At 43.3% G+C, this 18,871-nt stretch overlaps 1 protein-coding gene across 7 annotated transcripts in view; it reads right to left on the bottom strand.

Annotated features, from left to right (window-relative positions):
- Positions 1-17,685, bottom strand: part of rad17 (RAD17 checkpoint clamp loader component) — a 246,379-nt gene extending 228,694 nt beyond the window's left edge. For 3 of the 7 annotated variants that reach the window (XR_004929135.1, XM_036130944.1, XM_036130945.1), the window contains exon 1: positions 17,423-17,681. Coding sequence is in view for 6 of the 7 variants with exons in the window: in XM_036130944.1 (XP_035986837.1) it covers positions 17,423-17,449 (27 nt within the window). In the remaining variant the exon portion in view is untranslated. Of the gene's footprint in view, positions 1-17,422 lie in introns of all 7 variants that reach the window. The other 4 variants (XM_036130940.1, XM_036130942.1, XM_036130946.1 and 1 more) reach the window with 4 other exon arrangements.
- Positions 17,686-18,871: the final 1,186 nt, after the last annotated feature.

Raw genomic sequence — 18,871 nt, 5'->3', positions numbered from 1 at the left:
TATTTTTCTGAGATTTGCTGAAAACTTACTTAATTGGGGCATATTGCGATATATATCGTTATTGTGATATAAAATAGTCCATATCGTGATATATGATTTTTTCCATATCGCCCAGCACTAATAAATACAATAAAGAAAATAATAAAAAATACTTTAAAATAAAAAAAATATCTCAGATTTTCAGGATGTATTCCGTGAATAAGGTGTAACAATTCTCTCACTGCATGTATTAAAGTTTTTGAAAGTGCCACACTGGAAAATGGAGAAATCAATGCATTTTCCACAAATATTGTTCAATCCCCAAAACAATGGCCTCTATTTGTAAAGCACGTGCAGACTAAACATAGATTTCAGTTTGGTGAAAATCTAGGTGATTTTAACTTATTAACAAGACATTGAAATTCACATGTGCAAGACTATAAAGTTTAATTTTATTTCTCTAAAACGCTTTTTTCCAATGGGCATTTAAAAAAAATCACGTAGTTAGATAAAGCACAAATATTTTCAGAATTTTAGAACAAACCGTTGATTTTTAATGAATTTATGAATTTTATGATCTGTTCACAGCTCTGACCATTTTGCCCATATTTGGGCACATCACAGGATGTGACGTCACATCCCGTGATGTTTCTAAGCGGAGCAGAAACTTGAAGAGGGAGGAAATGTGATTATTGTGGAAAATATGAAACAGTAGAACATGTTATATTAGAATGCAATAAATATGAAAGAGAGAGGAGATATATGTGGAAAGAGTTTAAATGTATTAAGGAAAAGGTTAATTTATTAGATATTTTGAGAAAGCATTTGGGGAGTAAACATATACAAATAGTTATTCAATATTTAAAGAAAACTAAATTATATCAAAGAATTTGATTATAGAAGGTGTGAATTATATAAATGAGTAGAATATTAAGGTATATAGATAGATATAAATATATAGATAGATAGACCATTAAGAACCACACTCCACACCAGTAAGTGGCGGTAATGCTACTAAATGTTTGTTGCCAACCGCCATAAAACACCAGAAGAAGAAGATCCTGTCATCCTGACAGGATCAGAGTGAGTTAAAGTCATAAGGAGCAGCGCTGCCCGTATTTTCTGCAGTTTACGGTTGCAATAACTGATTATAACTGCTGAAAGTAGATTAGGCAGTGCAGATCACCATTTTGAGCAGAGATTGGTTCTAAAGATGAGTTTTTACTCACTGATAACATTGCACCGCACCGTGCCATCAAACTGGGAGGTGGAAGAACCATAGACATTATATACGTAGACGCCTCGTTGTGATGCGTCAGAGCGTCCGCCATGTTAAATGTGGCAAATCTGCAGTTACTCAGTCACTTAAACAGTATTAGAGGGACTTTAATCTCAGGATATACTTTCTATTCGTAGTATTTTTATTTTTGTAGTATTACAAATCTATTTTTGTATCCCTTTGACTTCATTCTCCTGACTTTATTCTTGTAAAGAATAAAAATAATTAAAATAATCTAACCTGGCCCTATTACTCCAGGACTGAAATAGCATTGAAAACTGTGACTATTCTGGAAATGTCCTCCCCTTATTTTTCATAATATGATGTTTTTTCCATAATATTACCACTTTTGTCTTTTTTTTTACTTTATTCTCCTATGACTTTTTTCTCATATTAGTAATTTTATTTCTTTAATCCTCCCCCAAAACGTCTGTATCGGATCTTAAAAGGTTCACTGTAATGAAGAGGTCTTCATTACTGGGACTGTTTTTATGAAAAGTAACTGGTATTGCACTTTAAGAATACTTTTGCACTGTAAACTTGCACCTTAATTAGCACTTTGTTTAGCACAGCACTTTATGACTTTGCACAGAAATAAGCATTTGCACACAAAATATTTTAACTATTTATTGAATATTTATTGGATATTTTAATAATTAGCATGTAGCCTTTTGTTCAGGCTCTGCACAGCTGCTCCTCATTGGGAAATGGGGTGGGCTCTGTGAAAAGAAGAATTGTTATTTGGAGCTAAAGTCTACTGTCTGGAAACTTAAGCAAATGGTGTAGAATCTGTGAGAAGTGTGAGACGAGACAGAGTGTTAGCATTTGGTGACTTACCTGTTTTCTATGTCCTCTCCAGGGTGTTTGGACAAATGCTTTCCCGGGGGTCCAGACACCATTTATTAGGGATGTAACGATATTGACATTTTCGCGCTATCGCGGTGGTAAACGTATCTCGATATCGTTGTGGTTGGGTTACAATAATAAAAGGACAGGTGTCCGTCAAAAAGCAAGAGGAATAAACACAGTCCCGCGGAACATTGTTAACTACATAGACCATGATCCTTTGCGCTGCGTCGTCATACCAACCGTTCTTAAGCCAGGATTGCACGCTGGCCACGCAAGCTCACAGCAAGCCAGCATGGCCGACAGCGATACTTATAAGGTTGAAAACAACAACCTCGAAGTTAAGATTGTGCCTGCCCCTGCAGCTTTTAAGTCAGATGTCTGGAAACATCTTGGTTTCGCCGTGTCAAAAAACGCAAAAGGAGAGAAGGTGGTGGTGGACAGACAATGGACTATATGCAAGCACTGCCACAGTAAACTGCGATACAACACGGGAAACACAAGCAGTATGCGAAGTCATCTGACGACTCATCATCCGGAAAAGTTTGCAGATTCTCTCTCAAAGAATATCCTGTCCGGTCAAAAAACCCTGAAGGAGGCATTTTCAACAACTATGCCACACAACAGCGCAAGGGCTCAAGAAATCACGAGGTACATCGCGGAATACATAGCGTGTGATTTACGTCCCTTTTCTGCTGTAGATGGGAAAGTATTTAAAAGGTTAGTGGCCAAGCTTGATCCAAAGTATCAAATGCCTTCGCAGGCTCATTTTAGTCAAACTGTGTTCCCTGCTCTTTACCGTGAGACAAAAGAACATGTCACGTTGAACCTTAAACAGTCTGAGTGCATTGCTATTACCACTGATGGGTGGACTTCCAGAGCGACTCACAGTTACATCACTATTACGGCACATGTTTTGACGAGTGAATGGGAAATGCAGAGTTACGTTTTACAAACTAGACAGCTTAGCGAATGACACACTGGCATAAACATAGCCGAAGTCCTTAAATCTGCAGTCAAAGAGTGGGGGCTGGACAAGATTGGAACAAGGATCGCTGTTGTTACTGACAACGTAAGTAATATGCGAGTAGCAGTTAAGGAAGCCGAACTGTCCCCTCACATACGGTGCTTTGCGCACACACTAAATCTCGCCTCCCAAGCAGGTTTAAAGGTCAACGCAGTGAGCCGCCTCCTCGGTAGAGTCAGACGTGTAGCAAGTTTTTTTCACCGCAGTACTACAGCCACAGCCGTGCTGACCACCAAACAAAAACTACTCAATCTCCCTGTACATAAACTCATTATTGATGTAGTGACAAGATGGAATAGCTCTCTGGACATGGTAGAGCGATACCTTGAACAACAACAAGCTGTGGCTGCAGCCCTACTGAGTGATGAACTGAGACACAAGTCACGTGAAATTGACACTTTGGACACATCTGACATTGCAAATGCAGAGGATCTTGTGAAGATTCTTTCACCAATAAAAAAGGCCACAACTGTTCTCTGTGATGAGTCGCAACCAACAATATCTCTCATTTCACCACTAAAACAAATGATTCAAGACAGCATGGTCACAGATAATCACGACTCAAATGCCATTGCTCAGATGAAGGCAGCCATTCTGAAGGATCTTACTGACAGATACCAAGGAAAAGATAAAAAGTTCATGCAGGAGAGCAGTGCTTTGGATCCACGCTTTTGAACCTTGCAACATCTAGGTAGTGGAGAGAGAGAGGACGTCTTTGAAAGATTAAAGTTGAAAGCATCACAAATGCAACAACAGGTAAAAAAAATGTAATGCTGTGCCATAGACAAAATTGAGAGAAATACAATAAAATGTAACAAAATCCTAATATAATGTATTTTTTATCATTTATGAACCAGGACCAAGATGTGCTGCCCAGGAGCCCACATCCAGCAGATCTGGATGACAGCAGCGTGAGCTTTGTGCCTCCTCTTAAGAAGCATGCCCCTGAGGACCTCCTTGGCTCTTCTTTTAGCAGTAATCAAGTCACAGGTGGAATTCAGGCAGAAATTGACTCTTACTGCAAAGAAGCATTAGTTTCTCTGTCTGCTTGCCCTCTTAAGTGGTGGAAAGACAATGCAGGGCGGTATCATATTCTGTCTTCATTAGCAAAGACCTACGTGTGTATACAAGACAAGTTTTGGACCGACTCGCGGAGCGGGGGTGGTTGGGGATGAGGGCGTATCCATAAGTTTTTTCCCTGCCATTCACTAAATGCACGCGAGAAAGCAACAACAAAAAACCGCGTGTTAACCTCAAATAAACACGCAAGCATATCGAGTTTTTTATTTTTATTTATTTTTTTATGTTGGCGAGGCGGTAGCGTGAGTTTGGCGAGGCAGCCGCCTCGCCAAGATAGCGCTGCGGGAAACCCTGTAAAGCAGAGGTGTAAAACTCATTTCGATATGGGGCCACTTTGGGGTCATGAAGTCATGAAAAGGGCCGGTTGCACGTGTATAGACGATACTTTTCATTTCATAATTTCATTCCAGTTCAGATAGAAGTATAAAAAATGCACAGTAACATAAAAGTAGCACCCTCAGGCCCAGTTTATACAGTTTATCTGCAAGAAAAGTTGATATTGTGGTGAGTTACACTTACAGGAGGCACAGTTTTAGCCACTGTATACACTTTAAAAGGATATATGCCTCTACCTTATGACATGATATGCTTTTTTTTTGGCTCTTGAGGGCCGGAAAACTTACCTTGACGGGCCGGATTTCGCCCGCGGGCCTTGAGTTTGACACCTGTGCTGTAAAGGATAGTTCAGTGTTTTTCAGAAGGCTTTTTGCCAGACTGTTTCAGGATTTTTTTTCTTGAAATGTAGATCTTTTGATCTTTCTGATGAAAAACGTGAACATAAGCTAACTGATAGGTCAGTCTTTTTTTTTAAAAGGCTTTTTGACTGACTATTTTATTTAAGTTTAAGTTTTGTTCCTAAATACCAGTTTTAAAAGGCTGCTTTTATTTGCCTTGCACATATAAACCTGACTTAACTTGATATTTGTTTGCACTTAAAGGGAATTCCCTATTGTTTACAATTGTTCTGGTTGCTTCTTAACTTGAACATTGCACAGAAGAATCAACAGAATATTGATGTTCCTGACCACAACTTGCACTTTAAAAGCACTATGTGATCAGCGTTTTATGTTGTCATGATCCATAAATACAATAAATTGCCTGTTGACTGGCAAAAGCAGAAAAATGTAATTTTTTTGCTATTATCATCACAAAGACTACCATGAGCTATTTAACAGTACCGTGAGCTTTTCCACAATATCGCAATAAACATCGTACCGTGAGGTCAATATCGAAATTGTATCGTACCGTGAGATTTTGATATCGTTACATCCCTACTATTATCATCACAAACACTCTGTCCGTCCGTCTTCTTCCGCTTATCCGGGGTCGGGTCGCGGGAGTAGCAGCTTCAGTAGGGAGGCCCAGACGTCCCTATCCCCGGCCACTTGGGCCAGCTCCTCAGGAGGAATCCCAAGGCGTTGGGAGATCCCAGACACACTACGGAGAAAACTCATTTCAGCCGCTTGTATCCGGGATCTCGTTCTTTCGGTCACGACCCAAAGCTCGTGACCATAGATGAGGGTAGGAACGTAGATCGACCGGTAAATCGAGAGCTTCGCCTTTTGGCTCAGTTCTCTCTTCACCACAACGGATCGGTACAGCGCCCGCTTCACAGCAGACGCTGCACCAATCCGCCTGTCGATCTCCCGCTCCATCTTCCCCTCATTCGCGAACAAGACCCCAAGATATTTGAACTCCTCCACTAGGGGCAGCACATCCTCCCCAACCCGGAGAAGGCACTCTACCCTGTTCCGGTTCAAGACCATGGTCTCGGATTTGGAGGCACTGATTTTCATCCCGGCCGCTTCGCACTCGGCTGCGAACCGCTCCAGTGAGAGCTGTAGATCACGCCCTGATGAAGCCAATAGGACCACATCATCCGCGAATAGCAGAGATGCAATCCAAAGGCCACCAAAACGGATCCCCTCAACACCTTGGCTGCCCCTGGAAATTCTGTCCATAAAAGTTATGAACAGAATCGGTGACAAAGGGCAACCTTGGCGGAGTCCAACTCTCACCGGAAACGAGTTTGACTTACTGCCGGCAATGCGGACCAGACTCTGACACCGGTCGTACAGAGACCTGACAGCCCTTATTAAAGGGCCCGGTACTCCATACTCCCGGAGTACCCCCCACAGGATCCCCCGGGGGACACGGTCAAATGCCTTCTTCAGATCCACTAAGCACATGTAGACTGGTTGGGCAAACTCCCATGCCCCCTCCAGAATCCTGCTGAGGGTATAGAGCTGGTCCAGTGTTCCACGGCCAGGACGAAAACCACACTGCTCTTCCTGAATCAGAGATTCGACTATCCGACGGACCCTCCTTTCCAGAACCCCTGAATAGACCTTAACAGGGAGGCTTCCGGTGATTCCTCTGTAGTTGGAACACACCCTCCGGTCCCCCTTTTTAAATAGGGGGACCACCACCCCAGTCTGCCAATCCAGGGGAACTGCCCCCGATGTCCATGCAATGTTGCAGAGCCGCGTTAACCAACACAGCCCCACAACATCCAGAGCCTTAAGGTACTCAGGGCGAATCTCATCCACCCCCGGGGCCTTGCCACCGAGGAGCTTTTTAACAACCTCGGCAACCTCAGCACCAGAGATGGGAGAACCCGACCCAGAGTCCCCAGGCTCTGCCTCCGCAACAGAAGACGTGTTGGTGGGATTAAGGAGGTCTTCGAAGTATTCCACCCACCGAAACACGACGTCCCGAGTTGAGGTCAGCAGCACACCACCCCCACTGTAAACAGTGTTTGTACTGCACTGCTTCCCCCTCCTGAGACGCCGGATAGTGAACCAGAATCGCTTCGAAGCCGTACGGAAGTCTTTCTCCATGGCCTCTCCGAACTCTTCCCACGCCCGAGTTTTTGCCTCGGCGACCAGCCGAGCCGCCTGCCGCTTCGACTGCCGGTACACATCAGCTGCTTCCGGAGTCCCACAGGCCAAAAAAGCCCGGTAGGACTCCTTCAGCTTGACAGCTTCCCTTGACAGGGTTCGAGGGTTGCCGCCGCGACATGCACCGACAACCTTGCGGCCATAGCTCCAACTAGCCGCCTCAACAATAGAGGCACGGAACATGGTCCATTCAGACTCAATGTCCCCTGCCTCCCTCGGGACGTGTTTAAAGTTCTCCCAGAGGTGGGAGTTAAAGCTCCGCCTCACAGGGGACTCTGCCAGACGTTCCCAGCAAACCCTCACAGTACGTTTGGGCCTACCAGGTCTGACCGGCTTCCTCCCCCGCCATCGGAGTCAACTCACCACCAGGTAGTGGTCGGTGGAGAGCTCCGCCCCTCTCTTCACCCGAGTGTCCAAGACATACGGCCGCAGATCAGATGAAACGACAACAAAGTCGATCATTGAACTGCGACCTAGGGTGTCCTGGTGCCAAGAGCACATATGGACACCCTTATGCTTGAACATGGTATTTGTGCTGGACAATCCATGACGAGCACAGAAATCCAACAACAAAACACCACTCGAGTTCAGATCAGGTGGGCCATTCCTCCCAACCACGCCCCTCCAGGTCCCACTGTCATTGCCCACGTGAGCGTTGAAGTCCCCCAGCAAAACGAGGGAGTCCCCAGGAGGGGCACTCTCCAGTACCCCTTCCAAGGACTCCAAAAAGGGTGGGTAATCTGAACTGCTGTTTGGTGCATAAGCGCAAACAACAGTCAGAACCCGTCCCCCCACACGAATGCGGAGGGAGGCCACCCTCTCGTTCACCGGGGAAAACCCCAACGTGCAGGCACCGAGATGGGGGGTAACAAGTATGCCAACCCCAGCTCGGCGCCTCTCACCATGGGCAACTCCAGAGTGGAAGAATGTCCAGCCCCTCTCAAGGAGACTGGTTCCAGAGCCAGAGCGGTGCGTCGAGGTGAGTCCGACTTATCTCTAGTCGGAACCTCTCAACCTCGCGCACAAGCTCAGGATCCTTCCCCACCAGAGAGGTGACATTCCACGTCCCAAGAGCCAGCTTCTGCAGCCAAGGATCGGAACGCCAAGGTCCCTGCCCTCTACTGCTACCCGTTGCACAATGCACCCGACCCCTTTGGCCCCTCCGACAGGTGGTGAGCCCATCGGAAGGGGGACCCATGTCGCCTCTTCGGGCTGAGCCCGGCCGGGCTCCATGGGCAAAAGCCCGGCCACCAGACGCTCGCCAACGTGCCCCACCTCCAGGCCTGGCTCCAGAGTGGGGCCCCGGTGACCCGCGTCCGGGCAAGGGAACACGAGGTCCAATAATCGTACTCATCATAAGGGGCACCTTGGGCTGCGCTTTGTCTGGTCCCTCACCTAGGACCTGTCTGCCTTGGGCGACCGTACTAGGGGCTTAAAGCCCCTGACAGCATAGCTCCTAGGATCATTGGGACACTAAAACCCCTCCACCACGGTAAGGTGGCAGCCCAGGGAGGGCTGCCGACTTACAAACACTATCGTGAGCTATTTACAGTACCGTGAGCTTTTCCACAATATCGCAATAAATATCGTACCGTGAGGTCAATATCGAAATTGTATCGTACCGTGAGATTTTGATATCGTTACATCCCTACCATTTATAGGTTCCGGGAGAGACTATGGGAAAAGCAGGGGGGGAACTTTTGCACGTTTGTTTAAGGGGTTTATAGGTGTGGGTTTAAAAGATAAAATATTTATAAAAAATAGGTGGGAAGGTGTATATGTTTATTTGTATTATGTAAATATTGTATTTTATAGGTAAAATTAGTAGTAAATTGTCTAGTGCAGAATGGTTTAACCCTTAATCAGCAGAGGGTATTTCAAGGCAGTGATTGTGTCTGTAAACCAAGTTGGTTGCTAGTTGGTTGGTTGTCAGAGTGAATGCTGCCACCAACAAATAAATATATTACTGCTTCCACATGCTGCGCCTTCGTCATCATTCCTGCTGAAACTCCAGCCTCAAAAGGCCAGGAATCGACATTCACACAGTTTTTTGAAATTATAAAGACCACAATTTTTCAATTTAACCAATAGATTTTTATATTCATAACACGTATGTACATCTATCATCATATATATAAGGATATTATACTTATACATATACACATGTGTGTATATATATATATATATATATATATATATATATATATATATATATCAATAAACACCTATTTATTTAGAATACTTATTCTAAATATTTATTTAGAATACTATATATGCACATCGATAAAAATATCGATCAAAAGCCAATTTGGCTGCCAATCTAACAATTAATCTCTATTTTTTTTTTTACAAGTATATGTAAACTCCATCTATATCTTTCTATTGGAATACTTAAAACATATACACAGGGAACACAGACGTTCACTACTTTCTGCCACATACAATATGGCATTGACGTACAAACCTCCGCCCAATGAAGCGTCTACGTATATGATGTCTATGGGAAGAACTGTTCTAAACCAAGATGGGTGCGCCCAGCAAAGTAGATTCAAATGAAAATTACTCTCATCATTTATTGAAAACTGTGAAATAATTTTATATTTAATGTACTTTATGCAGTCTGAATTCTGATTTTGACCAGACTTCTCCTTTAATGTCCTTGCACATGTACCAAAATGTCCCAATTAAAAACAATAGGATAGTCAGTAGCTGTGTTTCATGCTCTTTTGTTTTTAACGACACAGAACCAGCGGTGCCTCGGTGGGCCGCTATCTTGCACTTGAATTCAGGTGCGCAAAGTTACATTACATGCAAGTTAGGTGCGCACTTTTAAGGGTCATTTGAAGGAACTTGTAACATCAGGGACTTCAGCTCAGACCCATTGTTCCTTCTCTCCCCTCTAAAGGAGCCTTTTACGGTCTTCATTTATGCATTTTCCCCACTGTTTATCCGTTGCGCACAGTGCACGTGGGTATAATCCAGCAACTAGATCATGCGTAAAGACGCAGCGTGAACCCCTGTGTGCTTTAAGTGTGGCAGCTGAGTAAAAAATGTTGGATGGTATAGGCTTGATGAAACTCTGCCTCATTCACAAATAAGACCAAGATGGATAGAATAATGATAATCTGTAGTGTTTTTATTGCCTGGATGAGAATCTGATAATTCATATTGTGCCTTTTTATAATCAACTACAATATTTTCTTATCAGAATCAGGAAACAAAGATTTCTCTTCCAGGGTCCAGTCAGCCACTCCCCCAACCACGCCCCCCAAAAATAAACAGAATCTCACTCTTAATTTTCGATAAAGGTTGAGAGATATGGTCAGGATTAATATTTTGGGCAATAAAAAAATACGCAAAAATATGTATGTGTATATGTGTGTATATGTATACATATGCACTTTTACTGTTGCTGTTTAGAGTTCAACAGTTTGATCGCAACGGGGAAACAGCTATTGCAGAACCTGGTGGACCCGCAGCAGATGCTGCGGAACCTCTTCCCAGAGGGCAGCAGGGAGAATAGTCCATGGTGGGGGTGTGAGGGGTCTCTGATGATGTTATGGGCTCGGGACACGCAGCGCTGGGATGAAATGTCCTTTATGGAGGGGAGAGAAGCCCCGATGATCCACATTTAGGGCTGGAATGCAGGGAAACGGAATTGAAGAGGTCAATTTGTTTTTACTCTTCTCTCCCAGGTATGTATTTTTATTTTAAGTTATACTTTTTGTTTATTTAACTCTGACCCACTGTATTGTGTTGTTGTGGCCATTAGGTGGCGTTTTTCTCCTCTTGTTTTTAGTTTATGATTTTTGTGAAGAGATTTCTTTCTTTTGTTGACTTTTGTTGTATCTGAGAAAAAAAAAATTAGTAGGCAGCGTAGTTGCGCGCTGCCGTGGGGCTGGAATGCAGGGAAACTGACTTGAAGAGGAGGTTAATTTGTTTTTACTCTTCTCTCCCAGAATAAAAGCTCTCATTGAAACCTGGTCGAATGTCCTCATTGATGTCACCCATTACACTGGTGCCGTGACCCTTTGGATCTACGGATTAGCTCGACGCTCTTCGTCGTAGTTGCTGTCCGCCTGACCTGATCTACAGTTTGGAATCCTTTTGTGGTCAGGTTGATAAGAGACTCTGAATTGCAACACATTTTCCCTCACGATCACTGAGAAGAAGAAAAAAAATGTTTTAGGGTGTGCTACTTTTTTTAATGTCAATCCCATTTAAGTGATTGTTCTGCTTTGTTTTTTTTATTTGCTTGGAAACAATACTGTGGTACATTTTATGTTTAAAAGGTAGTTGGTGTGTTAGCAATGGATCAGTTTACTACCCCTAACTTGCCTAAAGGTCGGGGGGTGTTTTTCCAGCCGTACTGCTGACAGCGGAACAGTAGGACATTCAAAACTCACATATGATGCTAGTGCAGAATCAGGGCTAGGTCAGAGCCAAGGTGGTACTGCTAATGATGGGTTTATGAGGGTGAATCCCCCTACTTCCACACCCTGCAATGACCGTGATGCCCTTCATCACCTTACAAACATGGTTGGGCAGTTAGGTGCACAAATTGGTGAACCAATTGTTTCTAAGCTAATGTCAGCTGGTGTTGTGAATATGAACAGTGAACCTCAGCCTTCTTGTGTCACTCAGAACTCACACTGTGACAGTGACAAATATGACCCATCTCATGTAACAGTTCATGTTAAACCTGATAGGGTACTTCAGACATACAGAGGCAACCACACTGACAAATGGACTGACTTGACTAGAATGCACCTCAGAAAACAAGACATACCTAGCTGTGGTCAAGGAGAAGAGATCATGTTCCACTTAATGGGCAAGGCAAAGTATGTGGTTCAGATTGCATTGTGCAGTGATCCGTCACTTGATGTTAAAAAGAATCCTGAACTGATATATGATGTACTTCTCCATTACTTCAGTGAAACCCCGTCATGTCTGCCCCTTGCCGATTTATATGCTACTCTGCCCAGACACAGGGAGAACCCTGTTGATTATTTGACAAGACTAAACAAGGCAGCGGACTTATCTCTTGAGGGTCAGCATAAACGTGGGAAACGGACGGAAAGCATGAATGATGAAGTGGCTCTCATGTTTGTCAAACACTGCCCTGACCCATACCCTGTTTCCACTACCCTTTTTTAACCGAGCCGAGACCAGTCAGTCCGAGCTTGGTAACCGAGATAACTCTCGAGTGTAAACGGTAAGCAGACTGAACTGAACCGAGCTAGACATAACCGGACCTTGCTAAATGCAGACCAGTTCCAGGTGTTGCCTCGGCTTGTTTTTTTTTTTTTTTTTGTCCCGGTTATCTGATAACGAAGAGCGCATGAGCAGACCGAGTCATCCCCTTACAGTCAGCTGACTGTCCACGGTTTTTCCGGCGTGTCCGGCTGCACATCCCGATTCACACTCCATTCAGACAAATTTCAGACATTCAGAAAAATACTAGCTTCTTTACCATGCCACACGGATTCCAGTGATGATTCTGCTTAGCAGTGTGATGAACCTCAGCGTCTGTCATTGTTTCCTGCGTCTGTAAATTCTTATTAGACGTTTGTTTGTCTTATCCACGTCCCAAAAGCCGACTCTGTCCAACCATAACTTCCTGAATGTTACGAGCGCCGCCATTTTGATTTGCTTTGTTCCGCCTTCAATCCCAGAGAACAGTAGTATTGCAGATCGTCACTAGGAGGCGAGGAGCAACCAAGGAACTGGGAGAGGTGGTGTGTAAACGGTCGTCAGAACGAGGCTCGGCTTTGTTAACTGATCCAAGCTCGGACTGGTTTCGGATCGGTTTAACAAGGGTAGTGTAAATGGGGCTAAAGTTATCCTGCATTTTGAAGTGCAAGCCAGCTTGTGAGTGGACTTCACGTGATGTTCAGTTAAGGATTGATGACCACCAGAGAAAGTTGAGGGCAGCTAGCAGAGCAACTGGTGCTCCACAGCTAAGACACCAAGTTGCTGCCATCAGCCCAGAGCAGCCTTTCCCGGTGTCACCTGGCCTGAAAACTTATGAGCATTGTTACTCTCCGCCTAGCTCATTACTTTCACCTTCCTTTCTCCAATCTCAACATCACTCTTCATGCCAGTCTCCAGCAGCTCCCTGTCAGGGTGATCCCAAGGATACTAGAAGCAAAGACTCAGTGCTAAGTGTTACACTGAATATTTCAAATGTGTTCATGCATTATAAGTGATTTTTTCCAAGACACGTGGTCAGAGGTCATACGTCATCAGAACCGCCTCCTTACGCACCACACGTAAGGTTGCAGGTCATATGTTGTCATAGTCACCATCTTGGGTAGGGCCCTGAGCAGCCTGAAGCGGTTAGCCGTAGGCTGTTGTGAATTAACACTAGCTTAGCTGCCGTTAGCCGAGTGCTACCGGCACTAGATGAAATTAGAAGCTAACCCTGCATGGTCATTGCTATCGGCTAGTTTAGCCAAAAGTGTTCCCCATCTTGGCTTCAGGTCTGTTTCGGTACAACAGTTTTGCTACCTCAGAGCTATTTAGCCATGTTCTTTCAATGATGTTACCTCAAAGTGCTGTTTATGGTGATAGTTAATGTTGATGTCAATAAGCTTCCTAACCAACTGAATTGATTTAAGCATTGCTACCTCTCAATTAATCCATTTTGATTGACTTTATTTTCATTTGTTTTCTGGCATGTTCTATTGAGTAGCGAGAAGTGTTTCCTAGTGTTTTATTAAGCAGAATAATTGCTGTAACAGGATATTATCAGTTTCATAAATAACAGCTTGTGAAATCGTAGGTTTGTGATTATTTTGAGTCAGAAATTAAATGGTCTCTAAGGGTTATGGATTATCTCCTTTTGACTTAATGAGTAAATAAACTGAAACATTTTTATTGGTTTGTGGTGAAGGAGTAAGGATTAAAACTCCAATTGCAATCATAATTAAAGTTATCAACTTTTGCTGGACAAGTCTAACCAGTCAAAACTGTTCTGGTATAAATAAGTTCATAACTGCTAATTAACAAACCTATTGTTAGTGCTAATCATTACATGGTTATAGCCTTTGATCACAACCATTTGAATTAAATTTCGTTACAGCTATCCTTTGATTTTGAAAGATATTATTGAATTATAATTGCCAATTATAATTAATAATAATCTTCATGATCAAACAGGTGTAATTGCATAACATGTTGTGCAGCTGAAGACCTCAACATCCACCGCAACACACATGGTGACACGCCCGCTCACCGACAGAATCTAACACCTGACCAGGGTTATATAACAATGACTTCTCAGACCACAACATAACAATTAAGGGTTTATTGACAGCGGCATATATCCTATATTAATCCAAAATACACCACAATATCAAAAGGCAAAAATTGTTTTAAACATGAAAGTGTGATTTTGTTCACCAAGTTGTTTACCAAGATGGTGGCGCAGTCGACTGAAGCTGCTCAAGCACTCCGGGGGTTTTTTCTTTGTGTTTTCATTTGTGTTATCACCTCTCCAAGCTCTGATCCAATGTGGGAGAGCTGCTGGATGTAAGACTCAACCCTGGAGCATATGGATTGTACCGACTGCCGAAACTGGACTTTATTCATCCCGATCTACATCGAATAACAGAAGTTCCCTCTCCCTGCCTCTGAGGCAATCTGAAATTAATGAAATATTCTGATTAAATACCTGCTTTTATCTGTGAAGAGCACAGGGCGCCAGTGGCAAATTCGCCAATCTTGTTGTTCTCTAGCAAATGTCAAACGTCCTACACGGTGTTTGGCTGTAAGCATAACCCCCATCTGTGGAGGTCGGGCCCTCATACCACCCTCAGGGAGTCTGTTTCTGGTCGTTTGAGCAGACATATGATGTGCCATCCTGAATGAGCTGCACTACTTGAGCCACTTGTGTGGGCTGTAGACTCTGTGTCATGCTACCACTAGAGTGAAAGCCACCACCAGCATTCAAAAGCGACCTAAACATCAGCCAGAGAGCATAGGAACTGGGAAGTGGTCTGTGGTCACCACTTGCAGAACCATTCCTTTACTGGGGCTGTCTTGCTAGTTGCCTATAGTTTCCATCGGTTGTCTATTTCATTTGCAGAACAGCATGTAGAATTGATTGTCAATCAGAGTTGCTTTTTAAGTGGACAGTCTCATTTCACAGAAGCGTGACTGACTTGGACTTACGTTGTGTTGTTTAATTGTTCCCTTTATTTTTTGGGCAGTATATTTATATTCACTTCTGCACTGATGCTGTCCTACCCACAAAGACAATCAGAGTGTTTGCTAACCAGAAACCAAGGGGGGACAACACAGTGCGGTCTGTGTTGAAGGCCCGTAATGCAGCGTATAGATCAGAAGACAAACTGGCCTACAGCAGGGCCAGAAGTGAACTTAAAAAAAGGCATCCAGAAGGCAAAGCACAGGTAAAAGCATCGCATTTGCATCTGGGTAATAGGAATCTTCTGCTGAAGGAGCTCCCCTTCAGACATGAGACATGTGGAGAGGCATCAGAATCATCACGGACTACAAGCACAGCGACCAGCGGCACAGACACAATCTGGCTCTCCTCAACACCTTAAACAGCTTCTTTACACGCCTCGACTCTCAGCATCTTCCTCTGCCAGAGGTGCAGGATCACCCCCTCAACCTGCAAGCTGCACCAAGTGACCTCTTCCTTAAAGAAGGTCAACACCAACAAGGCTGCAAGTCGATATATGGTGTCAGGTCAGACACTTAAATCATGCGCTGACAAACTGGCAGTGGTCTTTCTGGACATCTTCAACCTTTCCCTGTAGCTATCCATGGTCCTTGCCTGCCTGAAATCATCCATCATCAGGCCTGTCCCCAAAAAAAACACCAGCACCTGCATCAATAATTATCGTCCTGTCGCTCTGACCCCCGTTATCGTGAAGTACTTAGAGAGAATTCTCCTCCAACACATCAAGGACGCCATCCCTGCTGGCCTGGACACCCTGCAGTTCGCCTACAGGGAAAATCGCTCCACAGGGAGGATGCCCCATTTATGTTAGGATGCTATTCATGGACTTCAGCTCAGCTTTCAACACCATGCTCTCAGACATGCTAGCTCTGAAGCTCCACAACTTGAGATTATCCACTCTGCTCCTGGATCAGGGACTTCTCCACCAATAGACCCCAGGTGGTCAGGATATCACCGCAGGCGCCCATTTTTTTATTTTTCTGCCAACCAGTTAGTCACGTGACAAATTTGTGACGTCAGGTCGAAATTCCCTATTCTGATACTCTTGGCCAGTGTTCTCAAAGTCCAGTCCTTGAGGGCCTGCAACTTTAAATGTATATTTACATCAACACACCTGACTCCAATATAACCTCATTAGCAGAGCTTGACTTCCTGCTAGTGAGTTAGTTTAGCCATTTGATTCAGGTGGGTAGCGCAAAGAACATATCTACAACTTACAAGACTCCAGCCCTTGAGAAGTTGAATTTGAGACCTTACTGCTCTTGACAAAGTCACAAAAACACCAAACCGGGCATCACAACCAGAAAAGAAGAAGTACTTATTACAGAAATAGCAAAGAGTCATCCCTGATTTTGTTAGCACATGTGCTTAAAGACTGTTTAACATTTTCTGATAATTATTTGAAACAAATTAAAAGTTGGATAAAAGATCACTATATTTTTGGGTCAGATTTGGTCTTTTATTAAAATGTAAAATGTACCATTATACAAACTGTTTAGAAATAGTGAGGACTGTTAATGGAATTTTGATTGAAGCATAACTTGTTAAATTTAATTATAAAGCATTTAAGTATAAAGCGAAAGTGTCTCTCCTCTGTTTTCTCTAACCCCCAAGTCAGTCGAGGCAGATGACCGTTCACAGAGCCTGGTCCTGTTGGAGGAATTGCTCCCTGTTAAAGAGTTTTCCTCTCCTATGTTGCTTCATGCATGCTCAGTATGAGGGGTTGCTGCAAAGCCATCGCCCAAGCTTTCATGAGGAGTGAATGCTACTTGTCAAGACTTGATGCAATCTATTGGGTTTCCTTACATAGGAAACTTTTTGACCAATCTCTAACTATGGTTTGATTTAATTTGATTTTGTAAAGTGTCTTGAGATGACATGCATTGTGAATTGGCGCTATATAAACACATTTTAATTGAATTGGAGTTTATTATTCAGGGGTGATCTGTGAAGAGATGGTCTGCTATAAATAACTACCAAATTACAAATACATTTCTCCAAAACTAAACGTGTTAATGTGTCAAGCACACTTTCGGTGCAAGCTAACCTGTGTCTAACACATCGGTATCGCGTGCAGTCGTGTGTCTGATTAAAACACTTACTCGTTTTGAATTGGCTTTATCTTCCATTAGAAGCTGTTTCGTTTTTGAGTACGAAGGAAATTGCTGACAGAGGCCAGTTCCTGATGCACATTCAGGAGCAAATGGGTCTTCAAAGAAGGTCGCAACTACACAACCTGTAAAATGAAATGTATAACTTCGTAGCAAAACAAATTCGGAAGATACCACATGTTGCTTTACATAATCTAATAAAGAAGAGCATCTTCTCCCTCTCTTTTTTTCATGGCGTAAACAACCTGTAGGGTGCATTGCCGCCACCTACTGGACTGGAATGCTAGCAAGAGAGACGCCCCGTCGTCGGGTGAGAGCACTGAGCCAGCGCCATAGAGATTGAAAGTTTTTATCTCTATGGCTCTGCACTGAGCTATATAGCTCAGTGGGTGAGACACAGACATGAATACGTAGACGCCGCGTCGTCGGGTGAAAGGCGTGCCGACAGAGCGGCCATCTTAGGTCAGACCAAGCTGCAGTCAGACAGAATACACGTCAGGAAAATGTGCTTTATGTTTTCAGACACTCTGAATCCGGTTAATTCTCAACCGATTTCCAGATAAGTTAGCTGACTGAAAACGTCACCCTTTTAGGGGCTACATGAGATCAATTAATTGAATTAAATTATTGTCTAATTTAATACATAATTTTGATTTTGTATTGACAGTTAGCAAACTTCCAGAGCTCCATCCGAGGATGCCCGATTTTTGCTCTGCTTATGGGTGCGCAAATAAAAGGACACTACAAACCACATCCTGGGGAATTACCTTCCATGAGTAAGATTGTCTGATAGATAATCCTCATGCTTTACAGTTACAGTTTTTCCTGGCATAAACACAATGTGCTAATGGGTAGCAGGGATGGAAGCAGAGAGAAACTACATTAAACACCCTGATTTCTGAGAGATGTAACTGAGGATATATATATATATATATATATATATATATATATATATATATATATATATATATATATATATATATATACATATATATATATATATATATATATATATATTTCAGCAATTCACCACAGCCTCTTTCATGCCTAAAATTGTTCTAATATATATATATATATATATATATATATATATATATATATATATATATATATATATATATATATATATATATATGCGCTGCACAGTGATGCAGTGGGTAGCGCTGTTGCCTTGCAGCAAGAAGGTCCTGGGTTCAAGTACTACACCCCTGGGTCTTTCTGCGTGGAGTTTGCATGTTCTCTTTGTGCATGTGTGGGTACTCTGGCTTCCTCCCACAGTCCAAAAACATGACTGTTAGGTTAATTGGCTTCTCCAAATTGTCCTTAGGTGTGAGTGTGTGCGTGAAAGGTTGTTTGTCCTGTTTGTCTCTCTGTGTTGCCCTGCGACAGACTGGCAACCTGTCCAGGTGAACCCTGCCTCTTGCCCAGTGAATGCTGGAG

This window comes from Fundulus heteroclitus, unplaced genomic scaffold (assembly GCF_011125445.2).
Source record: "Fundulus heteroclitus isolate FHET01 unplaced genomic scaffold, MU-UCD_Fhet_4.1 scaffold_40, whole genome shotgun sequence".
Classification (NCBI taxonomy): Eukaryota; Metazoa; Chordata; class Actinopteri; order Cyprinodontiformes; family Fundulidae; genus Fundulus; species Fundulus heteroclitus.
The sequence above is the reverse complement of the archived record's forward strand: the minus strand, read 5'-3'. Positions and strand labels throughout refer to the sequence as shown.